This window comes from Monodelphis domestica, chromosome 4 (assembly GCF_027887165.1).
Source record: "Monodelphis domestica isolate mMonDom1 chromosome 4, mMonDom1.pri, whole genome shotgun sequence".
Classification (NCBI taxonomy): Eukaryota; Metazoa; Chordata; class Mammalia; order Didelphimorphia; family Didelphidae; genus Monodelphis; species Monodelphis domestica.
The window spans coordinates 165,654,603-165,675,678 of record NC_077230.1 but is presented as its reverse complement, the minus strand read 5'-3'; the positions used below and the strand labels follow the sequence as shown (position 1 = coordinate 165,675,678).

Here is a 21,076-nt window from a genome sequence, read left to right as displayed (position 1 = left end):
CAAAAGTGACTTGCCCAAAGTCACAGAGCCAGTAAATGCCTGAGGCTGGATTTAACTCGGGGCTTCTCAGCTCCAGACCCAACACTCTACCTAGCTGGCACTATTTACCAACAGGAACAAGACATTTCTACTAAAACTGATGCCACTCCACCTTTATTAAAATCTAAGCCTGGGATTTCATAGGGAAGCTCCTGGGAAGAATCTCCTTCCACCAAAGCAGGTCTGAAATTGTTTTTGCAAGTGCAAGTTCTAGCCTGGAACATTAAGAGGCTGTAACTTTCCCATGGCCAATATGTGTCTGAGGCAGGACTTGAACTTAGATCTTGCTGACTCTACAGTAGGATCCCTATCCAGAGAATGCAAGCTCCTTGAGAGCAGGGACCTGATGACTTCTCTGTTTGTATCCCCTGTGTTTAACACAGTGCTTGCGGGGGTGGGGGGTGGGCGGGGAGGGGGAATGGATGCCTCAGTGGATTGAGAGTCAGGCCTAGAGATGGGAGGTCCTGGGTTCAAATCCAGCCTTAGACACTTCCCAGCTGTGTGACCCTGGGCAAGTCACTTAACCCTCATTGCCTAGCCCTTACCACTCCTCTGCCTTAGAACCAATACACAATATTGATTCTAAGATAGAAGGTAAGGGTTTTAAAAAAAAAGAATAGCACTTGGCACAAAGTAAGTGCTTAATAAATGTTTTATTCATTCATTCTGTCCACTTACTGCTTCTCCATCAAGCCCTGGGTAATAGAAACCCTTACTTTTCAATGGAGCCTTAAGACAGTGATTATTTATCAGTGCCAAGTATCTCTTGCCTATCTTTATGTGTGCGTGGTATAGAGAAGAGATTGGGTGATGATACAGATAATGGAAGAAAAGAAAATAGCATAGTAAACAGTGTTAGTTTGGAAATGATGAGTGCTTTTTGGGATTGATATGTAGATGAGATGCTCGAAGTCTGGAAAAATGAAGAAACACACACTTATATCTAGTTGGGATATTGGAGGTCGTGGAGCCATCTCATTCATTTAATAGGTAATGGACTTGCGGTCCAGAAAAACCACAAGATAATCAGACTGGTAGGAAATGGCACAGCTGGTATTCCAACCTCGTCTCTGTTTCTTTCCACTACTTGACTCTTTTCACTGTGTACGATGGAAAATGCTCCACTACTCAAAACTCCCAAGCTGGAAATACTGCAGTGCTTGCTCTCAGGTTTTCTACACCACTCTGCCTCTTGGCTATCAAATCTAGTGATGCCAATGATAGTAGCTAACATTTATGTAGCACTTACTGTGATGCCAGGTACTGTGCTAAGCCATATTTGATCCTTACCAAAATGCTTGAAGGTAGGTGCTGTTATTTTCCCCATTTAGTAGAAGAGAAAACTGAAGCAAACAGGAGTTTGAGTGACTTGTCCAGGTCATATAGCTAATACATTTCTAATGCTTGATTTGAACTCAGGTCTTTTGCCTCAGACTGAGTGCTTTATCTACTGTGACACCTAGCTGTCTGTGATGGACCATGTCTCTTACTTTTCAGTTCTATTAAGAATAAAGTTTGGAGAGGATATCAAAAGCATAACACTGGAGAAGAGTACTCAGAAATCTAAGTTGTATCAACTCGCCAGACAGTCAGAGAATGTTAGTAACCTGAAGAGGTTGTGTTGCCCTGTTCACATCATGACATTTTTAGAGGATTTGAAATTTAATTCCAGCTTAAACTAGAGTTCTTTAGATTGTTAGGTTGTGCTAATAACCTCAATCCCAATCAGAAAACTCAATGGCTATCTTTTTAATCTTTACAGATAAAGAAGGGATCCCCAAAATGTTCTGGATTGGTTTAAATCAACTAGACTCTTCAAAAGGTTGGGAATGGTCTGACCACACCCCATTAAATTTTCTCAACTGGAATCCAGGTAACTCTTTTCCTCCTTTTTCGTTGCTTTGACTCCTTCAATCTCCATCCCTAGATGATTGAAAATGTATGACACTCATGACTCTTTAGACTTGTACTTATATTTTAGGGTTATTAAGTTGTTCCAGTTGTGCCTGACTCTGTGACTCCATTTGGGGTTTTCTTAGCAAAAGATGTTGGAGTGGTTTGCCATTTCCTTCTACAACTCATTTTACAGATGAGGAAACTAAAGCAAACAGGGTTAAAGTGTCTGAGGCTTGATTTGAACTCAGAAAGATGAGAACATTTCATGGTGGCCTATGAATTATATCTTTTTTTTTTAATGGGAGCAAATTAACTTGGCACATAATCCAAGAAAATCATTGGGTTGCTATCAGGATGAGATACCTGTTCAGATTTTTTTTTGTGTGAAAAATGAGCCCCTTGAAGAGACATCCCAAATTTAAATTTCCACTTCAGGGCTGGCATTCATCACTGAAACTATGCCCTATATTCTCCAGCAGAATTAGTCTTGTGAATCCCAGGATGTTTTTGACTTTATCAAGAAATCTTGACAGTCAGCCTCTGATAAATGGTTCCCACACTTAGAAATCTGCTTTTGAAAGTAGGGTTTAATACTTTTCAAACACCTAGGATTAAACTATACTGATGGCTGCCAAATTTTTATCTATTAAAAAGTAAATGCCAATGCATAGGAATATTCTCACTCTAATAAAATCCAAACAGTCCATTTGTGCATAGTACTCCCCCAGAAATGGATTTCGCCTTCTCTTGGTCTTTCTGGAGTCAGTGGTGTGCATTCTGAAAAAGTTTGGCAGTCAATCAACAAGCATTTGTTAAGAGCTTAACTTGCACTAAATCCTAGAGATACAAAGAAAAGGAAAAACTTGGTTCCTGCCCTCAACATATTCACGTTCTAGTGGGATGGGTGAGACAGCATATTTTTTTAATGTACCTATAAGATAGATACAGGGTAAATAAAAGATGATCTTAAAGGTAAATTGCAGGAGCAAAAGAATGCAGCAGTCCAGGAAAACAAATCAAAAGAGAATAAGAGAGAGAGAGCCCAAGCCAGTCTAGGTAAAGCAATTCAGATTCTAGAACATTCCAGCCTTAAAAGTAAAAAATAAGATATGAGTGACAGAGAAAATACTTCACATTTCCCCCTTTATCACTCTTTATACCCCGTTCATTCTTCCCTGCAAGGGTCAGGGGGCATTTCCAGCCCATAAAAGTCACCTTCTTGTGGTGTCTCTATGGCTACATTTCTATGCCAACTTCTGGTTCAATATGCACAAATCTCCATGGTGGAAACCCTTGTGAGATCATTATAAAAGTGGGAAGAAGGGTCTCTTAATTTCTCATTGTTTCACCATTTGGGGGATTTCCTGATACATCCCAGGTAATATCCTTGAAGTTATTTGGCAAAGAGGAGAGACAGAAGAAGAGGATAAGAAAATTGAATTTATAATGACCTTATCCCCTAAGCCTTCTTCCCACTCCAGCATTCCTGGCTACCCATTTTTAACTGCTTTTTTCTTCTCTTACTGTTCTCTATCACCTCGTAGAGGTTAGAAATTATCTTGTACTTTTTTATTCCATCATTCCTTCAACTAGCATCAAAGGTTCTTTATGGAGTGTAAGTTGGGTTGCAGTTAATTATAGTTTTACTATCCTGAGTTCTTGTTCTCTTATGTAAAAGTAGAAGTCCAGAAGTAGCCATCATTTCCTCTTCTTCACTAAAGGGACACTAAATCTCTCCTCCTCATCCTACTCTTTTTTTTTTTCTTCCCCCAACTCTTTAGAAACTCCCAGTTCACCTACATTAAGTGGCTCAAGTTGTGTAATAATGAATTCAGACTCAGGCCAGTGGCAAAGTTTTCCGTGTGAAGCTCAGTTCCCGTATGTCTGTAAGAAGCAACTGAATGAAACATCGAGCTCCTCAGGTAACATTACACACACACACACACACACACACACACACACACACACCTTTTTTGTTTTTGTTGTTATTTGCAAACAAGACTAAAAAGTCATAGTTTTGTGGGAAATAAAGTCAATAAATCTAGAGGACCTTCATCTAGATCGTCTTCACCCAAGTACGCTGATGCTTCAGATGGAAAGAAGGTCTAGATGATAGAGTTTTGTTTTCTAGAAAGGATTTTTTTATAGTTCCTATTAACAATGTGGCCTTGTTGAATTGTCTTTAAGATTAAGATGAACCAGGTGAGGCCAATAGAAATATGTATATATTTCCATGTTTCTGCAAATGGGAAGCAAAGCTATTGTAGACAATAAATGCAGTAAATATTCACATGTGGTTCCCTAGTTTCTAGAGATTTGACTAAATAACAAAATGGTTATTTAAATGGAATTGGACTCTAGCAACCTGACAGGATTAGTGGTCACTAAGCCTTCAATTGTATCATCCAGATTCATTTTGTTTAGATTAATTTAGGGCAAGTTTCTCAACAATGAAGTTTCATATCAGATGACACAATGATCAAATGCTAGCTGGTCTAGAGTCCCATAGTACAAAAGAATTCCTAATTCAGGGGGAAAATATCAAATCCAAAAATATATATTCTAACATAAATGTGTTTCCTTTAAAACTACAAACTATTGGCTGGCTGTGAAGTGAATCATGATTTTCCTAGCCCCTTCCTGTATCTCTGCAAGGCCAAATTTAACTCATCACCTTCCTCCCAAACTTACTCCTTCATGGGTACCACTTGAGCTAACTTCACAAAATTAGAAACTGAGGGAAGGAAAAGAAAATCAGAGCACTATTCAGTATCACTTCTAAATGTGTGTATGTGGGCTTGGAATGTCTGTTGTTAGAAAGTGCCATCAGTAGACCTTTGCTTCTCTCTTAGAGGCCATCAGGGAAGACTTGGGATCTCTTTGTAGGACCTCAGTGACCTTATTTTGTCTCAACTAGAAGCAGCTAACCAATAGCCTACAGCAGCATGCTACAGCTTCCCCAAAGAGTCCAATCTAACATTTATTGAGTCGATCATGTATAAGACACTGGGCCAGCCAATGAAGTTGTTTAAACAAAATAAAAACCAGTTCCTGCCTATAAAGGACATATATGCTGTGTGTGTGTGTGTAGGAATATGTCATATAAATACATAGTTGCATAAATTTTAAAGGAGAGAAAATTAGCTCTGAAAAGGGGGATCCATGAAGACTTCCATCATAGCAGGAAGCTCATGAATTGAGCCTTTTATGAAGCTAGGTATTCTAAAATGTCAAGATGTCAAGGAAGGAATACCTCCAGGTTTAAGGATAGCAGGCACAAAATGCCAGAGGCAGTAGACAAAATGCCAAGCTCAGGAAATAGCAAGCAGGTTAGTTCAGCAGGGATACCTAGTGTGTGAAAAGATATAAAGTGGAAAAACCTTGGAAAAACAGAAATACCGGGTCATATAGGGTTTTAAATGGCAAGCTGAGGGGCTTATTCCCTATTTTGCCCTAAAGATAAGAGGGAGCCACTGAAGGTTTTTGAGCAGTATAGTGTCATGATTAGACTTGGGGTTAAAGCATATTTTGACAGCCATGTGAAGGACTGATTAGAGAAGGGAGTGACTGAAAGCCATTAGTTCAAATAGAAGTCTGCAGCAATAACCCAGGTGAGAAGGGATGAGATTTTTGTGCTAGGGTGATGACTATGGGAATAGAGAGAAGGGATGAAGAATGAGATTTTGAAGAGGAAGAATCCACTGCGATTTAGCAACTGACTACATTTGGGGGGTAGGGTGGGGGGTAAAGGAAAGGAAGGAGTTGAATATAACTCCAAAACTAATGCCTGAGGGGAAGGAAGAAGAGAATAAATGGGGAAAATTGGATGTATTGTTTACATTATTCCAACTTTTAACCTCCTTTTGTTACCATTGACCCTTATGCTAGTTGCTAATGGGCTATAATGCTATAATAAAAGGTTGGGTTGGGGAGTTGGGGGCAATTACATGGTTCAGTGGATTGAAAGCTAGGCTAGAGACCCAAGGTCCTGGATTCAAATGTGGCCTCAAAACCTCTTAGCTGTGTAACCTTGGTCAAATTACTTAACCCCAATTGCCCAGTCCTTACTGCTCTTCTGCTTTGGAACCAATAGACAGTATTGATACTGAGATGAAAGGTAAGGATTTAAGAAAAAGAAAATGGTGGTGCTGGGAGTCACTGGCTTAGAATTAGTTCTTATTACAGATACTAATGGTGAGCCTAGACAGCTGTGTATCCAAAGCAAGGCTCACTTATTCTAGACTCCCTTTGCCAGCAAGAGACAGAAGAATTATTTCTTTTCAGTGTTTCCTGTTGCTTCTCTCCTCCCCACATTTTCCCAGTTAGGTATGTCCCTGCTAGAACTAATTTTTTCTCTTATATTCATATTTCTGTACATGCTGAAACCATCTATCATGGCTTTCTCAGAAGACTTACATTTTCAGAAGGGAGAACATGTATGAAGTTATCTGTTCAAGATGGATGTGGCTTCAATGGAATATAAACAACTTCTTTTTCCCCCCAGATTTCTGGACATATTTAGAGACCCGCTGTGATCCAGGCTGGCTGCCAAACAATGGATTTTGCTATCTGCTGGTAAATAAAAGTGGTTCCTGGGATGAGGCAAATGCAGAATGCACATCCAACCACAGTGACCTAATCAGCATGCATTCGTTAGCAGATGTGGAGTTAGTGGTCAAAAAGCTCCATGAAGGAGGTAAGTTTTTCAAAGCCTCTCAATTGAGATATTTTTAAGCATTCTAGGGTTCTTGGTCTATTAGCAAAAATGTTGTCTTTGGGGAAAACTCCCAAATTTTGTCCTATGGTTTGCATGTTCTTCACTGTCCCTCATAATGAAAACCTTAAATTATATCTTATCAATGATACTGATAATTTTAAAATGCTTCTATTTATCTAGAAACCATGAATATGGGAGGAGAAATAAACTGGGTTGTTATTTCTCCTTCAAGGGACATAAATAAAATGTCAGCCTTCCCAACAAGACCCAGCAGTTACTGTGGAAATAGTGTGGCCCCTGGTAGAATTAGTGCTTAGTTGGTTACCATCCCCACAAAAATATATAGGTTCAGACTAGCAGAATGAGAGCTATCAAGTTAATTTTTAAAGAATAAGTCATTTCTATGATATGTGGGCTATTTTAATAGAGAGAAAGGTGGTAGGCTATACAAGCTTTTGATTGATTCCTTGAGTTTAAAGAAGACAAAGCTGAAAATCAACAAGCATTTATAAAGTGCCTTCATTTATTATTTATTTCTTAAAGTTTATTTATTATTTATTAAGTACTATATGCTAAATACTGTGCTAGTTGCTAAGGATACAATACAAAGAAATAAATAGTCCCAACTTACAAGGAACTTAGAATAGAGGAGAGAGATACATATAAAGAATATATATGAAAAGAATAAAGACAGATAAATATAATGATATTAGCTAAAAAGGAGAAGGGACACTAGTAGTTGGGAGAATTGGGGTATGGCTTCATGTAGAATGTGATGATTGAGCTGCAAGAGAAGAATTCTTTAGTGAAAGAAGAGGAAAGCATGCATTCTAGGTATGGAGGTGCGGAAAGGAAAACTGAGACTGAGGAACCATTGTTTAGAATGTTGCCAAGAGGGGGAGCAGCAGTTGGAGCAGGAGAGGAGGCTTGTGGGAGAAAAAGCTAAGAAAGGAGTCTTTGCCCTATGAACTCTGTAGAGTCAAGTGCTAGGACCCAAGCTCAGGATCCCAACCTGTGTTGACAGGGCCTTGCCTCTACTTACTTTGCCCTGAAGAGAGAAGATTCCTGATACCTTTAGATCATCAACTAAAGAAAGAAAAGAACAACTGCTGCTGCTGAAGGGTGCTGATCCCTTGAACTTCACGGAATCACCCTGAAGACCCTTCCCATCCTTTGACCTTCCTAAGGACACTTGACACCTTTTTAGTTTAGGATAGTGATTAGAGAGGAAGGAGAAAGAAAAGCTGAAGCTTGAGCCATCTGGTTCAGCTGAAGTAGGACAAAGACAACCTGTAGGGTTTCCTGTTCCCACAAACCCATCCCCCCCTTTTATAACTTGAGCTAATAAAGAACTTTGTATTGAAGAAGCTCACAGTCAGATTCAAATCATAGCAGTTTAGAAGAAAGAGAGGGAGTTGGCTAGGCTGGCCATTTAGCCTTGGCTAAACAACAAAGAGCCAACAGGGACAGTCAGCCTGCCAGACAAGTGGGACTTCTGGGGGCTCAAATACCAGCCAAGCCTTGAGGGAAGTAAACTCCATTATTCTCCAGAAGCCTACTCATTGAGATACAGCCCTTGTTCATCTTTGCCTTAACATCAGTTCAGGGGGTACCTCTCTTGTGGGCTGAAGTGTAAGGGAAAGGGAGAATTACAAAGATCACCTCTCAGCCCAGTGGTTCTCTCTCCTCTACCTCACCAGCCCTCCTTATTCCTACTGTCCTTTTACCTCCTCCATTCCCTGTTACAACACTTCCTTATTCCCTTTTACCCAATCCTGACAGAGGACAGTCACAATTGTGCTAGATTGCACACTATGGAAGGGGGAAGTAAAACTCAGTGATATTGGAAACTCGGGTTAAGGCCAACTTGTAAAAGGCTTTGTGTTTTCTCTTAGAGGTGGTAGAGAACCTCCTGAATGAATTAAGGAAAGGGTGAGGTCTTGTACTTGAGAAAATTACTTTGGCAGCAGTAGAGAGTAGAGTTGTGAAGTCTTAAGGCAAGGATACCAATTAGGAAGCAGCTGCAACAGTCTAGCAAGAGGAGATGAGGTTTGAACTAAGGCAGTAGCTAAGTGACTAGAGAAAAGGGGTTGAGAGAAGTTGTTGAGGTAGAAATGGTAACATTTGTTAACTGATTAGCACAGCATGAGAGAAAGCAAGGAGTCAAGCAAGAGGTTAGAATTATGAACCAGAGAGATTAGAAGAATGGTAGTACCTTCCATAGAAATATGCAAGTTTGGAAGAGGGGAGGCTTCAGTTCAAATAAATCCAATTCAGTTTGTCATGTTGAGTTTGAGAAGGCCCTCAATTTGAAATGTCCAGTAGACAACTGGGGGGGGGGGGAAACCCATAGACTTTATCATTACTGAATCTCAATAGAAAATTGCTAAACATAGCATCATAAATAGGACACAGCAATGTAAGAGAAAAAATTGTGAGACTGGCCATAAATTAATAATTTTATTAATCAAAAGTAGTAGGGGAAAAAAGACGGAAAAATATAAAAAGTACTTTCTTTATTGCTCCATTTAGCTTGTGGCCACCATTAAGGCCCCTGACCCAAGGTACATAGGAAAGTCCAGTCAGCAACAAACACAGAAGAAAAGAAAGCAAAACCCACTCTTGCCTCAATTTATCATACCTTCTATATGCCCACTGACTCTGCCATGTCATGTCTCATGAGCTAACTATGGCTTTCTATTTTGCTAGCGCTGCCCAGGAGAGAGAGGAAGAGTCAATTTCCTACACACGGCAATACATCAAAAACACTGCCCTTTGTGACCAAATGCTTATAAATAGATGGTATAAACCAGAAAAGTTTAATTTCATACATTTTATCCTCAATTTAAAAAAAACCAGACTTTATGATTATGTCATAATATTTAGGAAAAGACTTAGATAAAAATAAAGCACTATTTTCCAATATATATGAAATATATGAATAAAAAACCTTTACATAAAATGATAAAAAATATGTATCTGAAACTATAACAGTATTATTTTTACAACTGCGCAATGCTAAAAGCTTTCTCAGTTGGTAGTTGGGGGAAGAGGGAGCAACACAGGGTTCACTCTCTCTACTTCTATCTAACATAAACTTTTGAAATGTTAAAGCAATAAACCATATCAATAGATCACTTATAAATATTATTAGAAATATATTATATATCTAAAACCACAATATAGTATTTCCATTTAAAACTGTGAAATGTTAGAAGAATTCTTATTTAAAAGAAAAAAACACATACAGTCTAAACTGATGTAATTTTTAAAATCACAAATGCAATGAAGTGTGAAAAAAATCAATGTAATTAAATATCAGTAATGAAGAAATAAAAATGTATATTGGCAGCTAGCATAATTCTATAACTAGAAATCCTAAGGCCATATATTAAAAAATTAATGGTGGGGCAACTAGGTGACTCAGTGGATTGAGAGCCATGCCCATAAACAGGACATCCTGATTTCAAATATGACCTCAAACACTTTCTAGCTGTGTGACCCTGGACAAGTCTCTTAACTGCCATTGTCTAGCCCTTACTGCACTTCTGCCTTGGAAGCAATACAGTATTGATTCAAAGATGGAAAGTAAAAGTTAAAAAAATTAATAAAGGTAATAAATGAACTTATTAAAGTTGTGGGATATAAGATAGACCTGCAAAAATTACCTGAATTTCTAAGTACCATTTTCAAGAATATGAGAAACAAATAGAAAGAAGAAACTATTTACAATAAGTAAGGACAGTATCAAATGTTTGTGCATTAACATTTCAAGACATACTTGTTAACAAGACTAGAACAAAGAGGTCTCTGTTTCTGCCAGTTGCTAAAACTGATTGATATACCCTCAGAGCCACTAAGAAATCAAAAGTTGTGCAGATCAAAGCATATGACTTTTCACTTAAATTTAATTGGGTTTTTATTTGGGGGTTTTGGTTTTAAATGATTATTCTCTTACAAAAATGAACAATATGGAAATATGTTCTGCATGATAATACATGTATAAGCCAGATCAAATGGCTTGCCAGCTCTGGGAATGAGGAGGGAAGGGAGGAAGGCAGGCAATTTGAACCATATAATTTCAGGAAACTTATGTGGAAATTTATTACGTGTAATTGGTAAAATAAAGTATATTTATAATTTAAAAAAAAGAAAATTGAGGGGGTTGGATTAAGAAAAAGAAACCAAGAGTTGCAGGATCTGGCTTTAGACTTAGTGCATCTCTAAAACTATCAACAAAAACAATAATAATAATTGCATTTATATAATGCTTTAAGGTCTTCTGAGTGCTTTGAAAAGATTATCTGATGTTATCCTCACAACAATCCTGGAATAAATGTGCTATTATTATCCCCATTTTATAGATGTAGATACTAAGTCAAAGGTTAGGTGATTTATAGTCACACAGTTTGCAAGTATCTCAGGCAAGATTGGAGTCCATTGTGCCACTTAAATAACTAACTCTCTCCTTCACTCAAGAGGTCTTTAATGGGGATTGCCAATTTCTGGTCTTGAGGGGCAATCTTAGCTCAGTAATTAGCATACAAACCTAATATAAGTTGAATTACCTTTGAGTGCACTACCCATTGGAATTGTTAAAAACATACAAATTATTTAAATATTAAAATAAATTAAAATTAGAATATTTAAAAACATACACATTAATCTATACAAATGTCTATATAATAAAAACTCAATCCTTAATGACAGTTCTAAATGTATCGATCATGTAACTCTTCCTATAAAGAAAATGATAATGATAATGAATTATAATTGATTTTCAGACCCAAGGGTAAATGGACTTCCCAGCTCCTAACAGAGAGAAAGCAGAGAAAGAGACCATAACCCAGGCCTCTCCCATTTCTCCATTATTGTTTAGGAAGAAAAAGGCCTTGAGCACAACCCAGAGGCTGTTGTCCAGGTCTCAGGGAAAAGAGGAGAAGACGGAACTGAACTGCAAGGCTCCTCCTCCTCCAGGGCAGGTTTGGGAAGGAGTCTCTCCCAAACCTGCTTAAATTATACCTCAATGCAAGGCTTAGGATCTGTTTCTGAATTCCTTATCTATTTTTCTTTCACTTAATTGCTCTGTAACAAAAAGGACAAAGATAAGAACCAAGATCCAAAAGTCAAAGTCCAAAAATCCTGCTTCTTTACTTCAAGGTAGGCAGTCAATATGCATTTATCAAGCAATTATTGTGCACCAGGGACTGTGCCAAATGCTAAAGATACAGATAAAAGCCTAAACAAAAACAATCGCTGCCTTCAAGGAGCTTAATAGCTCCCTTTAGAGCTAGGTTGGGAAAAGAAAGTTTATTTAATTATTCTCACCTCCATCCAAATAGCTGGAAAGGATCAGTGTTTCTTCCTAAACTATCTTCTCTTCATTTTGTGTATTTTCAGTGTATAGGTACATCTCTAGTTATTATCTCCCTGATAGAATATAAACTCCTTGTGGGTAGGAACCTTGTTTTGCTTTTTGTCTTTATAATCCTGGCACTTAGTGTGAGATATTGATCTAGATCCAATTTATAAAATGAAAATAATAAGATATATATAATCCCAGCACTAAGCACAATGCCTGGAATTTTATAAATGCTTGTTGACTGATTATAATGTTTTTGAGAAAGAATAAACAGAGAACTTTCATAGCAGCTTTGAGGGAGAAACTTTTAAAAAAGCATACTTATGCCCTGAACTGAATTAGTTTAATTAAGTGTAAAGACATTGAATTCTTCAAAATTTGGTATTCACCTAAGGATTTAATTCACTAATCTATGAACTCTCTCCTTTTAGAAACCAAAGAAGAAATATGGACAGGTCTTAGGAATAATGAGACACCAGCCTTATTCAAGTGGTCGGATGGAACTGAAGTGACTCTTACTTACTGGGATCAAAATGAGCCAGATGTTCCCTATAACAAAACTCCTAACTGTGTTTACTATTCAGGAAAGGTAGGAAACATTTGGGATTTGTCCATAATGTTATTGTTCAATCTGACCACTTGAGAATATTTTTTAAATGAACAAGAGCCTCAGTTTGTTTGTAAGTAAAATGGGGAAAGGGAGAAGCAGCACCCAGCAGATAAGGGTTCTCCTCGTCTGTACTGAATAAGTGAGGTAAAGGTTAATTGCAAACTAAGCTATTCCTGTCCTCTCTACCTAAACACTTTATATTTATCATATTTATTTACAGTTCCCTTTCTACTTATTCTGTACATGCATACACACCAAGAGACACATATAATTCACTTGTTTCTCTCCCCATCCCCTTTAGAATAGGATTCCCCCAAAGCAAGAATTGTTTCATTCTTTGTATTTGTAAACCCAGCACCTATACCAGAGATTGGTGCATAACAGACCCTTGTTAAATGTTCTCAGACTCCTCACTTACTGAACACATTGAGGGGAGGGACAGTCTTTATTCACTCTCAGTCTTTCAGCCACTGAGCACAGCACCTCTCCTAGTCAACAAAGATTTGCCAATAGAAAATATGGAGCCAGGCATCAGGAAGACTCACTCATCATCTTGAGTTCAAATCTGGCCTCAGACACTTACTAGTTGTATAACCCTGGACAGGTCACTTACTCCTGTTTGCCTCAGTCTCCTCGCCCGTAAAATAAGCTGGAGAAGGAAATGGCAAACCACTCCATTATCTTTACCAAGAAAATCCCAAATGGGGTCACAAGGAGTCAGACTCAACTGAGACAATAAAGAACAGTAATAATGTCCTATCAAACAAATAACAAATCCTTCCCTGCCTATAATAAGCTAAAGACACTCTAGTAGGAGCTTCATCTAGAACCATTTATATACCATTTTGTTTAGGATTCTGAAACAATTTTAGCTTCTACACAGATTCAGGGGTAAGTCACCCTGAGTTCCAATCCCTACTCTAATAGTCTTTATTTCTTAATCTCTCTGGGTCTCATTTTCCTCATCTGTAAAATTAGAGTTCTTCTACCATTCCATCTAGCTATAGCTCCATGGCCCTATAAGCAAAGATATTGGGCATCATTTCCTTTTAGTCAAATCAGCAAGCATATATTAAGCTCCTCCTGTGTTCCAAGCACCTGTAGAAATTACTCTGATGTTTAGAAGTAGATTGCAGCATAAATACTAGCCTTATATAGAGAGAGCTACTTTATTTGAAAAAGCATAATAACCACAAAACTCAAAAGAATTATTAAGTCATGGTAATATTAAATTACTTTAATATTAATGATAATATTAATTCCTTTAAATTATTGGTAATATTAAATTCCTTTTAAAAAACTTACCTTCTATCTTAGATTCAGTAATAACAATCAGTTCAAAGCAGAAGAATGGTAAGAGTTAGGCAGTTGGAGTTAAGTGACTTGCCCAGGGTCACATAGCTAGGAAATGTCTGAGGCCAGATTTGTCCACAAGAGGTCCCATCTCCAGGCCTGGTTCTCTTTCCACTAAGCCACCCAGATGCCTTGATAATTTTAAATTCTGGCCATACCAACAGTTTAAAACAAAGAGCTGTTCTTAATAAGATTATATTCAATATTTGGTCACATCATGCACATAGTTAAATGTTTTGTATTAGGAGGGTTCTTTTTGTTTATATTGTTATCCTCTACTTGGCATTCTCCTTATACTGCAACTAGTAAATTCCTAATCTTTGTGACTTAGAATTACCTTCTCCCTGGATGAAAACCCTTTTCCCTTGGAATTTATTTCATACCCTCTCTTTCACTGTCCTTCCTTTTACACTATGCCTTCTGGAGCCTTCCTTTGTAGTTATCAAACTTTCCTTCAACCTAGGTCTCTTCTTTCCATATTCTGATGCTCACTGAAAACCTCTTGGCTTCCTCTTCAAAACCGACTCTTCTTTTCCTCACACTCCCTGACACACAGGGCTAAGGAATGAAGTCATTATACTTCAAGCTCTCCTCCCCACTTTTATACCCTTTCTCCATCGCCATCCCTTAGCGCTCACCTCTCCATTTAAAATCCATCCCATCCTAGCAGGATCTTTGTTTTCATTTGTGGACATCCACTCTCCTTTCCAATAATTCCAGTAACCTTGCTTACTATTTTCTCATATCTCAGTTCCTCAGTCTCAATTCCCATGACTTCTTTTTAGTCCAACTCAGCCACACAAGTGAGTAGTTACACATTAGATACCCTTTCACTATAGCCATTGAAATTCATTTGGACTCTATGAGTCTGAAAATTTTTTAAATGAGGAGACTCTATCGGTTTCTGTCACCCATTTCAGTTCCTCTATTTGTCAGCAAATGCCTTTTAAATAAAAAAGTCAGTATCTACACCAGAAAGACAAAGTGAAAAAAAAACACATACAAGAGAGTATGAATCCAAAGAGACTCCTTAGAAGATGTTATTTGCCAGCTGGCTGATGAGGGGAGGAGTAATGTGGGATCATGAGCGCTTCTGAGCTTTCTCTTTTTTTTTATGGGAAAAGTCTTTTCTGTGAAGTTTGGTAGAAATTTTTCCCTCCTTTAGGGGATTCCAAAAGAGCAGGTTGTTTTCTGTTACCTCTGCTTTTCAGATTTATGCTTGGAGTATAGTAATTAGTTGAGTGTAATTTAATATGGAACTCTGATGTTTCCTCATTTACTTGATGTACTTGTGGTTAGCTAACAAAAGGACGATAGGGGGCAGCTAGACTCAGCAGTGGATTGAGATCCAAGCCTAGAGACAGGAGGTCCTAGGTTAAAACCTGGCCTCAGACACTTCCTTGCTGCATGACCCTGAGCAAGTCACTTCATCCTCATTGCTTACCCCTTACCGCTCTTCTGCCTTGGAACCAATACAGAGTGTTGATTCTAAGACACAAGGTAAGGGTTTAAGGAAGAAAAAAAAAGGACTGTTGAGATATTGTCTATGGAACAGTGCTATGAGACCCTTTGGATTCTGATGGATACTTCTTGATGAAGTTATAATTAGGGAAATGGGGAGAAACATTGGCCAGTTTCCAAGGTGAAAGGAAAGTGCAGAAAATACTCAAAATTACATAGGCATATAGAATGGGAGCCAGTTTGAAATTCCTGAGCTGGTTCCATTCCTGTCCTTGGATTGGTCTTCCAAATGAGGATCAAAGGCTTTCTGGAAGTGCTTATTGATCTTTTCCCCTTGGAATTCTACATACCCTAAATCAGTCTTAATAGGGAAGGAGGGAGTAAACATTCTCCAAAAATGAAAAATCCTAATGGAGAGATAAAGGCCTTAATTTTGGATAATATAGCTATGTATTGATGTGTATTATTCATGTATCATATTTTTTAGCAAGTATTATTAGTTTGTTCACATTTCCCTAGAGAAGAATAGGTCTGGAAGTCAAAAAATTCTAACAAAGATATCCTTATACATTATCAAAAGGATTGTGGAAACCACACACCAAGCACTATGAAATGAATCATGGCCATCAGTTGCAGGGGCCCTACAACATCCCCTCTCCATTTGTTTGTGAGAATCCCTAGTTTAAAATGTAAGGAGAATAAGTTCTTTCAGACTTTTTTAAAGGCAATATGACCGATGGTGAGGATTCACATACATAATGCCTTAAAATTTACAAAGTATTTTCACCTGGAGATCATAGACTCCTAAAATTCTGAGTTGGAAGGGACCATAGGGGTCATCATGTTTAATATCCTTATTTGACAAATGTGGAAGCTGAGGCACAGAGAAGTTGCTTGACATACCCAGAGTCACACAGCCACTGTCAAAGGCAGGATATGAATCCAAATCTTCCTGACTCCAGTTTGAGAACTCTATTCACTGTAGTATGTTGTTCCTTTACATAGGAATTCTAGATAGTACATATCATTCCCCTTTTACAAATAGGGAAACAGAAACCCAGAAAAATTAAGTGAATGCCCAAGGGCAATACCTGTGCAGCCATGCTGGAAGTCATGAAGTAGATTACCAAGTGCTCTATTCTCTTTGCAACTGTCTCCTCACCTCTATTCCTGTCTCAAAGGATAATGTAGTCAATTAAGAGTGATGATAAAACTCATGAGAAAATGAAATTAGTCTCCCAGAGGACCCTGATTTGATGCTGACAGCATATCTGGGACAGTGTCCCTGTTGTTCAAATGCTTCTCTCTATGGGGCTCTCATCATTATTGTTTGGTGATGAGAAGAGAGGCAACCTGAAGTTCAGTGTTAAAGCTTATAACAAATTCTTTTTTTCCTCCCTTAAGCAACTTTTCTAATTGTTTTACTACAGTTAGGTCACTGGAGAGTCCAGTCTTGTGAAAAGAAATTCAAGTACGTATGTAAGAAAATAGGAAAAACAATCAACGAAACAAGATTGGATAAAGACTGCCCTCAAGAAGAGGTATATTGAAATCCCTAAGCCATGTGGAACCCATCTTGGCCAGAAATGGTTTTAGAGGGGGGAAAAAGAAATTGAGTTTAGAAGGAGAAGGTGTTGTTTCTAGAACAGTTCTTAACCTAAGAGTGTGCGAACTTGTTTTTAAAGTATTTTGTTGTGCTTTTCAATCATTGGTTTCCTCTGGAATCCTGAATATTTTATTTTATGCATTTAAAAACAATATTCACAGAAAAGATCCATAGCTTCACCAAACTGCCAAAATGATTCTTGTGTTGAGCCTAGCCAAAGGTTTGTAAAATTTGTATTTGGAGACTTGTATGTTGAGATGTTAATACATACCCTAGGATTGTATAAAAACATACATTATTACTTCAAATACTACTGTATCCTGGGATTGGTGTAGCCATATGCCTTGTGTCCTTCTGGTATCTAGAGTATGTTATATCTTATCCTCAGCACATACAGGCTTTAAACTGCTATGCTGCACCCCCTCCCCAATTAAGTACCCCAGTACTTTGTTTGAGTACTTTGATGCCTATCTTGGGATACTCTGTAGTAATTGTCTGTTCTGATTTAGGGCTGGGAGAGGCATGGAGAAGCTTGTTATAAGCTATATAAGGATGAAGTCCCCTTTGGAATTCACTGCAATCTGACAATAACTAGCAGGTATGAGAGCCATCAGACAAGTTGGGTATTCAAAGGATCATAGATCTGAGGCTGAAAGGAACCCCAAAGGCTATGTGGTCCAACCCTCTCATTTTACAGATGAGGAAATTGAGACCCAGAAAAGTTAAGTGACTTGTCCAAGATCACAAATTTTAAATATTAATAGCAAAACTCTAACTCAAGTCCTCTAACTTCAGAAGCCAGTATGCTCTCTGCTTCATATCAGAAGGCATCATTATCTGATATTTCCCCAAATTATACAATTTCATCCTCTGCAGCATCTTTCTTCTTACTCAAATGGCCATAGTTTTCTTCTTTTTGCTTTTTACCTGGATAATTCTAATAGTCTCTTCATTGGTCTTCTTGCCTCAAGTCTTTCTCCTTTAGAGGGGAGGGGGGAAAAGACATTCTCTGCATAACTACCAGTATTATTTTCTTAAAGTACAAGTATGACCTTGTCATTTGCCCACTCAACACATCCCCACATTTTACAATTACCTTTAGGGATAAAAACCAAACTTCTCTAGATGTCATTTCAAACTCTTCACAATTGGGCTTTGCTAGAGATTACTCCTCTTCACAAATTCTCCAATCTAGCCGAAATGGCCTTCTTATTGGTTCTTACACATGACACACCATCTCCTGTATCCTTGCCTTTGCCCAGACTGATCCCCTGGCTCAGAATACATTCCCTCCCTTCCTCTGCCTCCTATTGTGAATCCCTAATTTCCTTCAGAGTTCATCTTAAGTGTTAGCTTGTTCATGAAGGATTTTATGAACTCCTCACTTGCTATTGCTGTCCTCCCAAAAAAGTTACTTTGATTTATTTATTTATTTTATATATGCATATGTGTATATGTTATATTTGCAATGTCTATAGGCAAAAGCATATGTATGTGTGTATGCACACATATGTACATGTCTGTTGGTGTAGCATACATGTTTCATCTTTGTCTTTGTATCCCTAGTGCCTGGTAGAGTGTTTGGCATCAAATAGGTACTTAACAAATGCTCATTGATACTTCTAAAATTTTTTTTATTAAAAACCTTATCTTCTGCCTTAGAATTGATAATAAATTTCAAGGCAGAAGAGCAGTAAGGGATAGGCTATAGGGGTTTAGTGACTTGCCCAGGGTCACACAGCTAAGAAGTATCTGAGGTCATATTTGAACTCAGGACCTCCTGTCTCTATCCACTGGCTTTCAATCCACTGAGTCACCTCACTGCCCCATCATTTGTTGATTATTGAGGAGAATGAGGAGAAGTTTCTTTCATCTGTGTAGTAATTTGATACTGCAAAATAACATAAAAAATCATTTGAACCTTGTTTTACAGATTTGAGCAAGAATATTTAAATAGCATGATTAAAAAGTACAGTAGAGGTATAGGAAAATACTTCTGGACTGGCTTGAGAGATGAAGATTCACGAGGAGAGTATAATTGGGCAAATGTAAATGGGACAAAGCCAGTTGTAACCTATGTAAATTGGAATTCTCTTGAGCCAGGTAAGTGCCTCAACTTTGAAAGAAGTAGAATAAGTTGCCTTGTTGAGTTTAAACTTTCTCAAATGTCTTCTCTGTTTAAGGGCTTTGCTGAAATTTGGTTTTGCTAACCATAACATTTAATTTAGTTGGACAAATGTTTGTGTCAAGTGGATTATTGAATGGAGAGCTTTGTATTGGTCTCTGAAGGGAATAAAAAGGTTTTAGGTAAAAATCTAACTACAGTGGACATATAAGAGCAGTGAGTGTATGTTATCTATTGGGTCCTTGGCCATAAAACCAAAGGGAACAATCTCTAAAAGTGTTTCAGGCAATATGGTATAGTGAAGCATTGGATTTAGAGAGAGAGAGGACTTCAAATTCCAGGTGACTCAGTGGATTGAGAGTCAGGCCTAGAGATGGGAGGTCCTGGGTTCAAATCCAACCTCAGTCACTTCCTAGTATGTGGCCCTGGGCAAGTCACTTAACTCCAGTTGTCTAGTCCTCGTCACTCTTCTGTGATACACAGTATTGATTATAAGATGGAAGGTAAGGGTTATTTTTTAAAGTAGTTTTTCAGCTGAAAACAACTTAGAAAACTAGCAAGAGATCTAGCACACCAGGGTGGAGGTGAAGCACAGTGCCTGGGTAGACCTTACCATAGCAACAAGCCTTAGACATAGCTAAAACAGCAGCAAAGACTTCTAGAAATCTTGAATGCAGATGGTGGTCCAACAACTGCTCAGAAGGAGATGACAAGGATCTCTTTGCTGGCTTTCAGTGCAAGATTCTTGTCGCATTGCCCATACACAGAATCAGGTCAAAGTCCAGGGACATGACCTCGGGGTGAGGAGGATCACTACCAAACACCAGTGCTTGAAGTGACAGGAATGCAAGAGACCCTGATCATAATTCCAAGGGGGGAAAGAGTGTTTTTGATTACATACAGCTCTGAAGGCAGCTGAGCAAAGAACCTGAAGCCTGGAACAGTCCTCCCTTCACCATAGTTATGGAGCCCAACTTTAACAGTATTTTTAATTAAAAGACAAGAAAAAGGCTAGAAAATGAGCAACCAACAAAACAAGAAATTTATCATAGAACTTTTTTGTGATAGGGGAGACCAACCACAAACTCAAAAGATGATAACAGAGTCAATACTGCTACATCCAAAACCTCCAAGAAAAATATGAATTGATCTTAAACCCAAAAATAATTAATGGAGGAGTTCAAAAAGAATGTTAAAAATCAAGTGAGAGGTAGAAGAAAGATTTGGAAAAGAAATGAAAGTGATACAGGAAAATCATGGAAAAATAATATATAGCTTGGTAAAGAAGGCACAAAAAGTATTGAAGAAATTAATATCTTAAAAAAATAGGCCAATTGGCAAAAGAGGCACAAAAATCTACTGAAGAGAACTTTTTTAAAAGTAGATTTGGCCAAATGGAAAAAGATATACAAAAATGTATTGAAGAGAATTTTTTGAAAGGCAGAAATAGCCATATGAAAAAAAGAGTTGCAAAAATTCACCAAAGAAAAGAACTCTTTACAAAGTAGACTTGGCCAAAAGGAAAAGGAGATACAAAAGCTCACTCAAGAAACACATGCCTTAAAAATTACAACCGGACAAGTGGAAGCTAATGACTCTATGAAACATCAAGAAATAACAAAAGTCAAATGAATGAAAAAATGGAAAACGTGAAAAATCTCATTGAAAAAATAACTGACCTGGAAAATAAATCCAGGAGAGATGCCCTTAAGAATGATTGGACTACCTGAAAGCCATGATCAAAAAATGAGTTTACACTTCATATTTCAAGAAATTATCAAGGAAAACTGCCTTAGTGTTCTAGAATCAGAGTAAAAAATAGAAATTGAAAGATCCACTGATCATTCCCTGAAAGAGAAGGAGGGAGAGGCTTCAGAGACTTTGAAAAATGTTAGGAACTATTTTTA

At 37.8% G+C, this 21,076-nt stretch overlaps 1 protein-coding gene across 1 annotated transcript in view; it reads left to right on the top strand.

The window, feature by feature from the left end:
• LY75 (lymphocyte antigen 75) overlaps positions 1-21,076 on the top strand; it is a 128,660-nt gene that overhangs the window by 39,546 nt on the left and 68,038 nt on the right. The window contains exons 5-11 of the mRNA XM_007494242.3: positions 1,802-1,912; positions 3,717-3,857; positions 6,440-6,631; positions 12,446-12,603; positions 16,869-16,979; positions 17,554-17,642; positions 18,978-19,147. Of these exons, the coding sequence (XP_007494304.2) occupies positions 1,802-1,912; positions 3,717-3,857; positions 6,440-6,631; positions 12,446-12,603; positions 16,869-16,979; positions 17,554-17,642; positions 18,978-19,147 (972 nt within the window). The remainder of the gene's footprint in view (positions 1-1,801; positions 1,913-3,716; positions 3,858-6,439; positions 6,632-12,445; positions 12,604-16,868; positions 16,980-17,553; positions 17,643-18,977; positions 19,148-21,076) is intronic.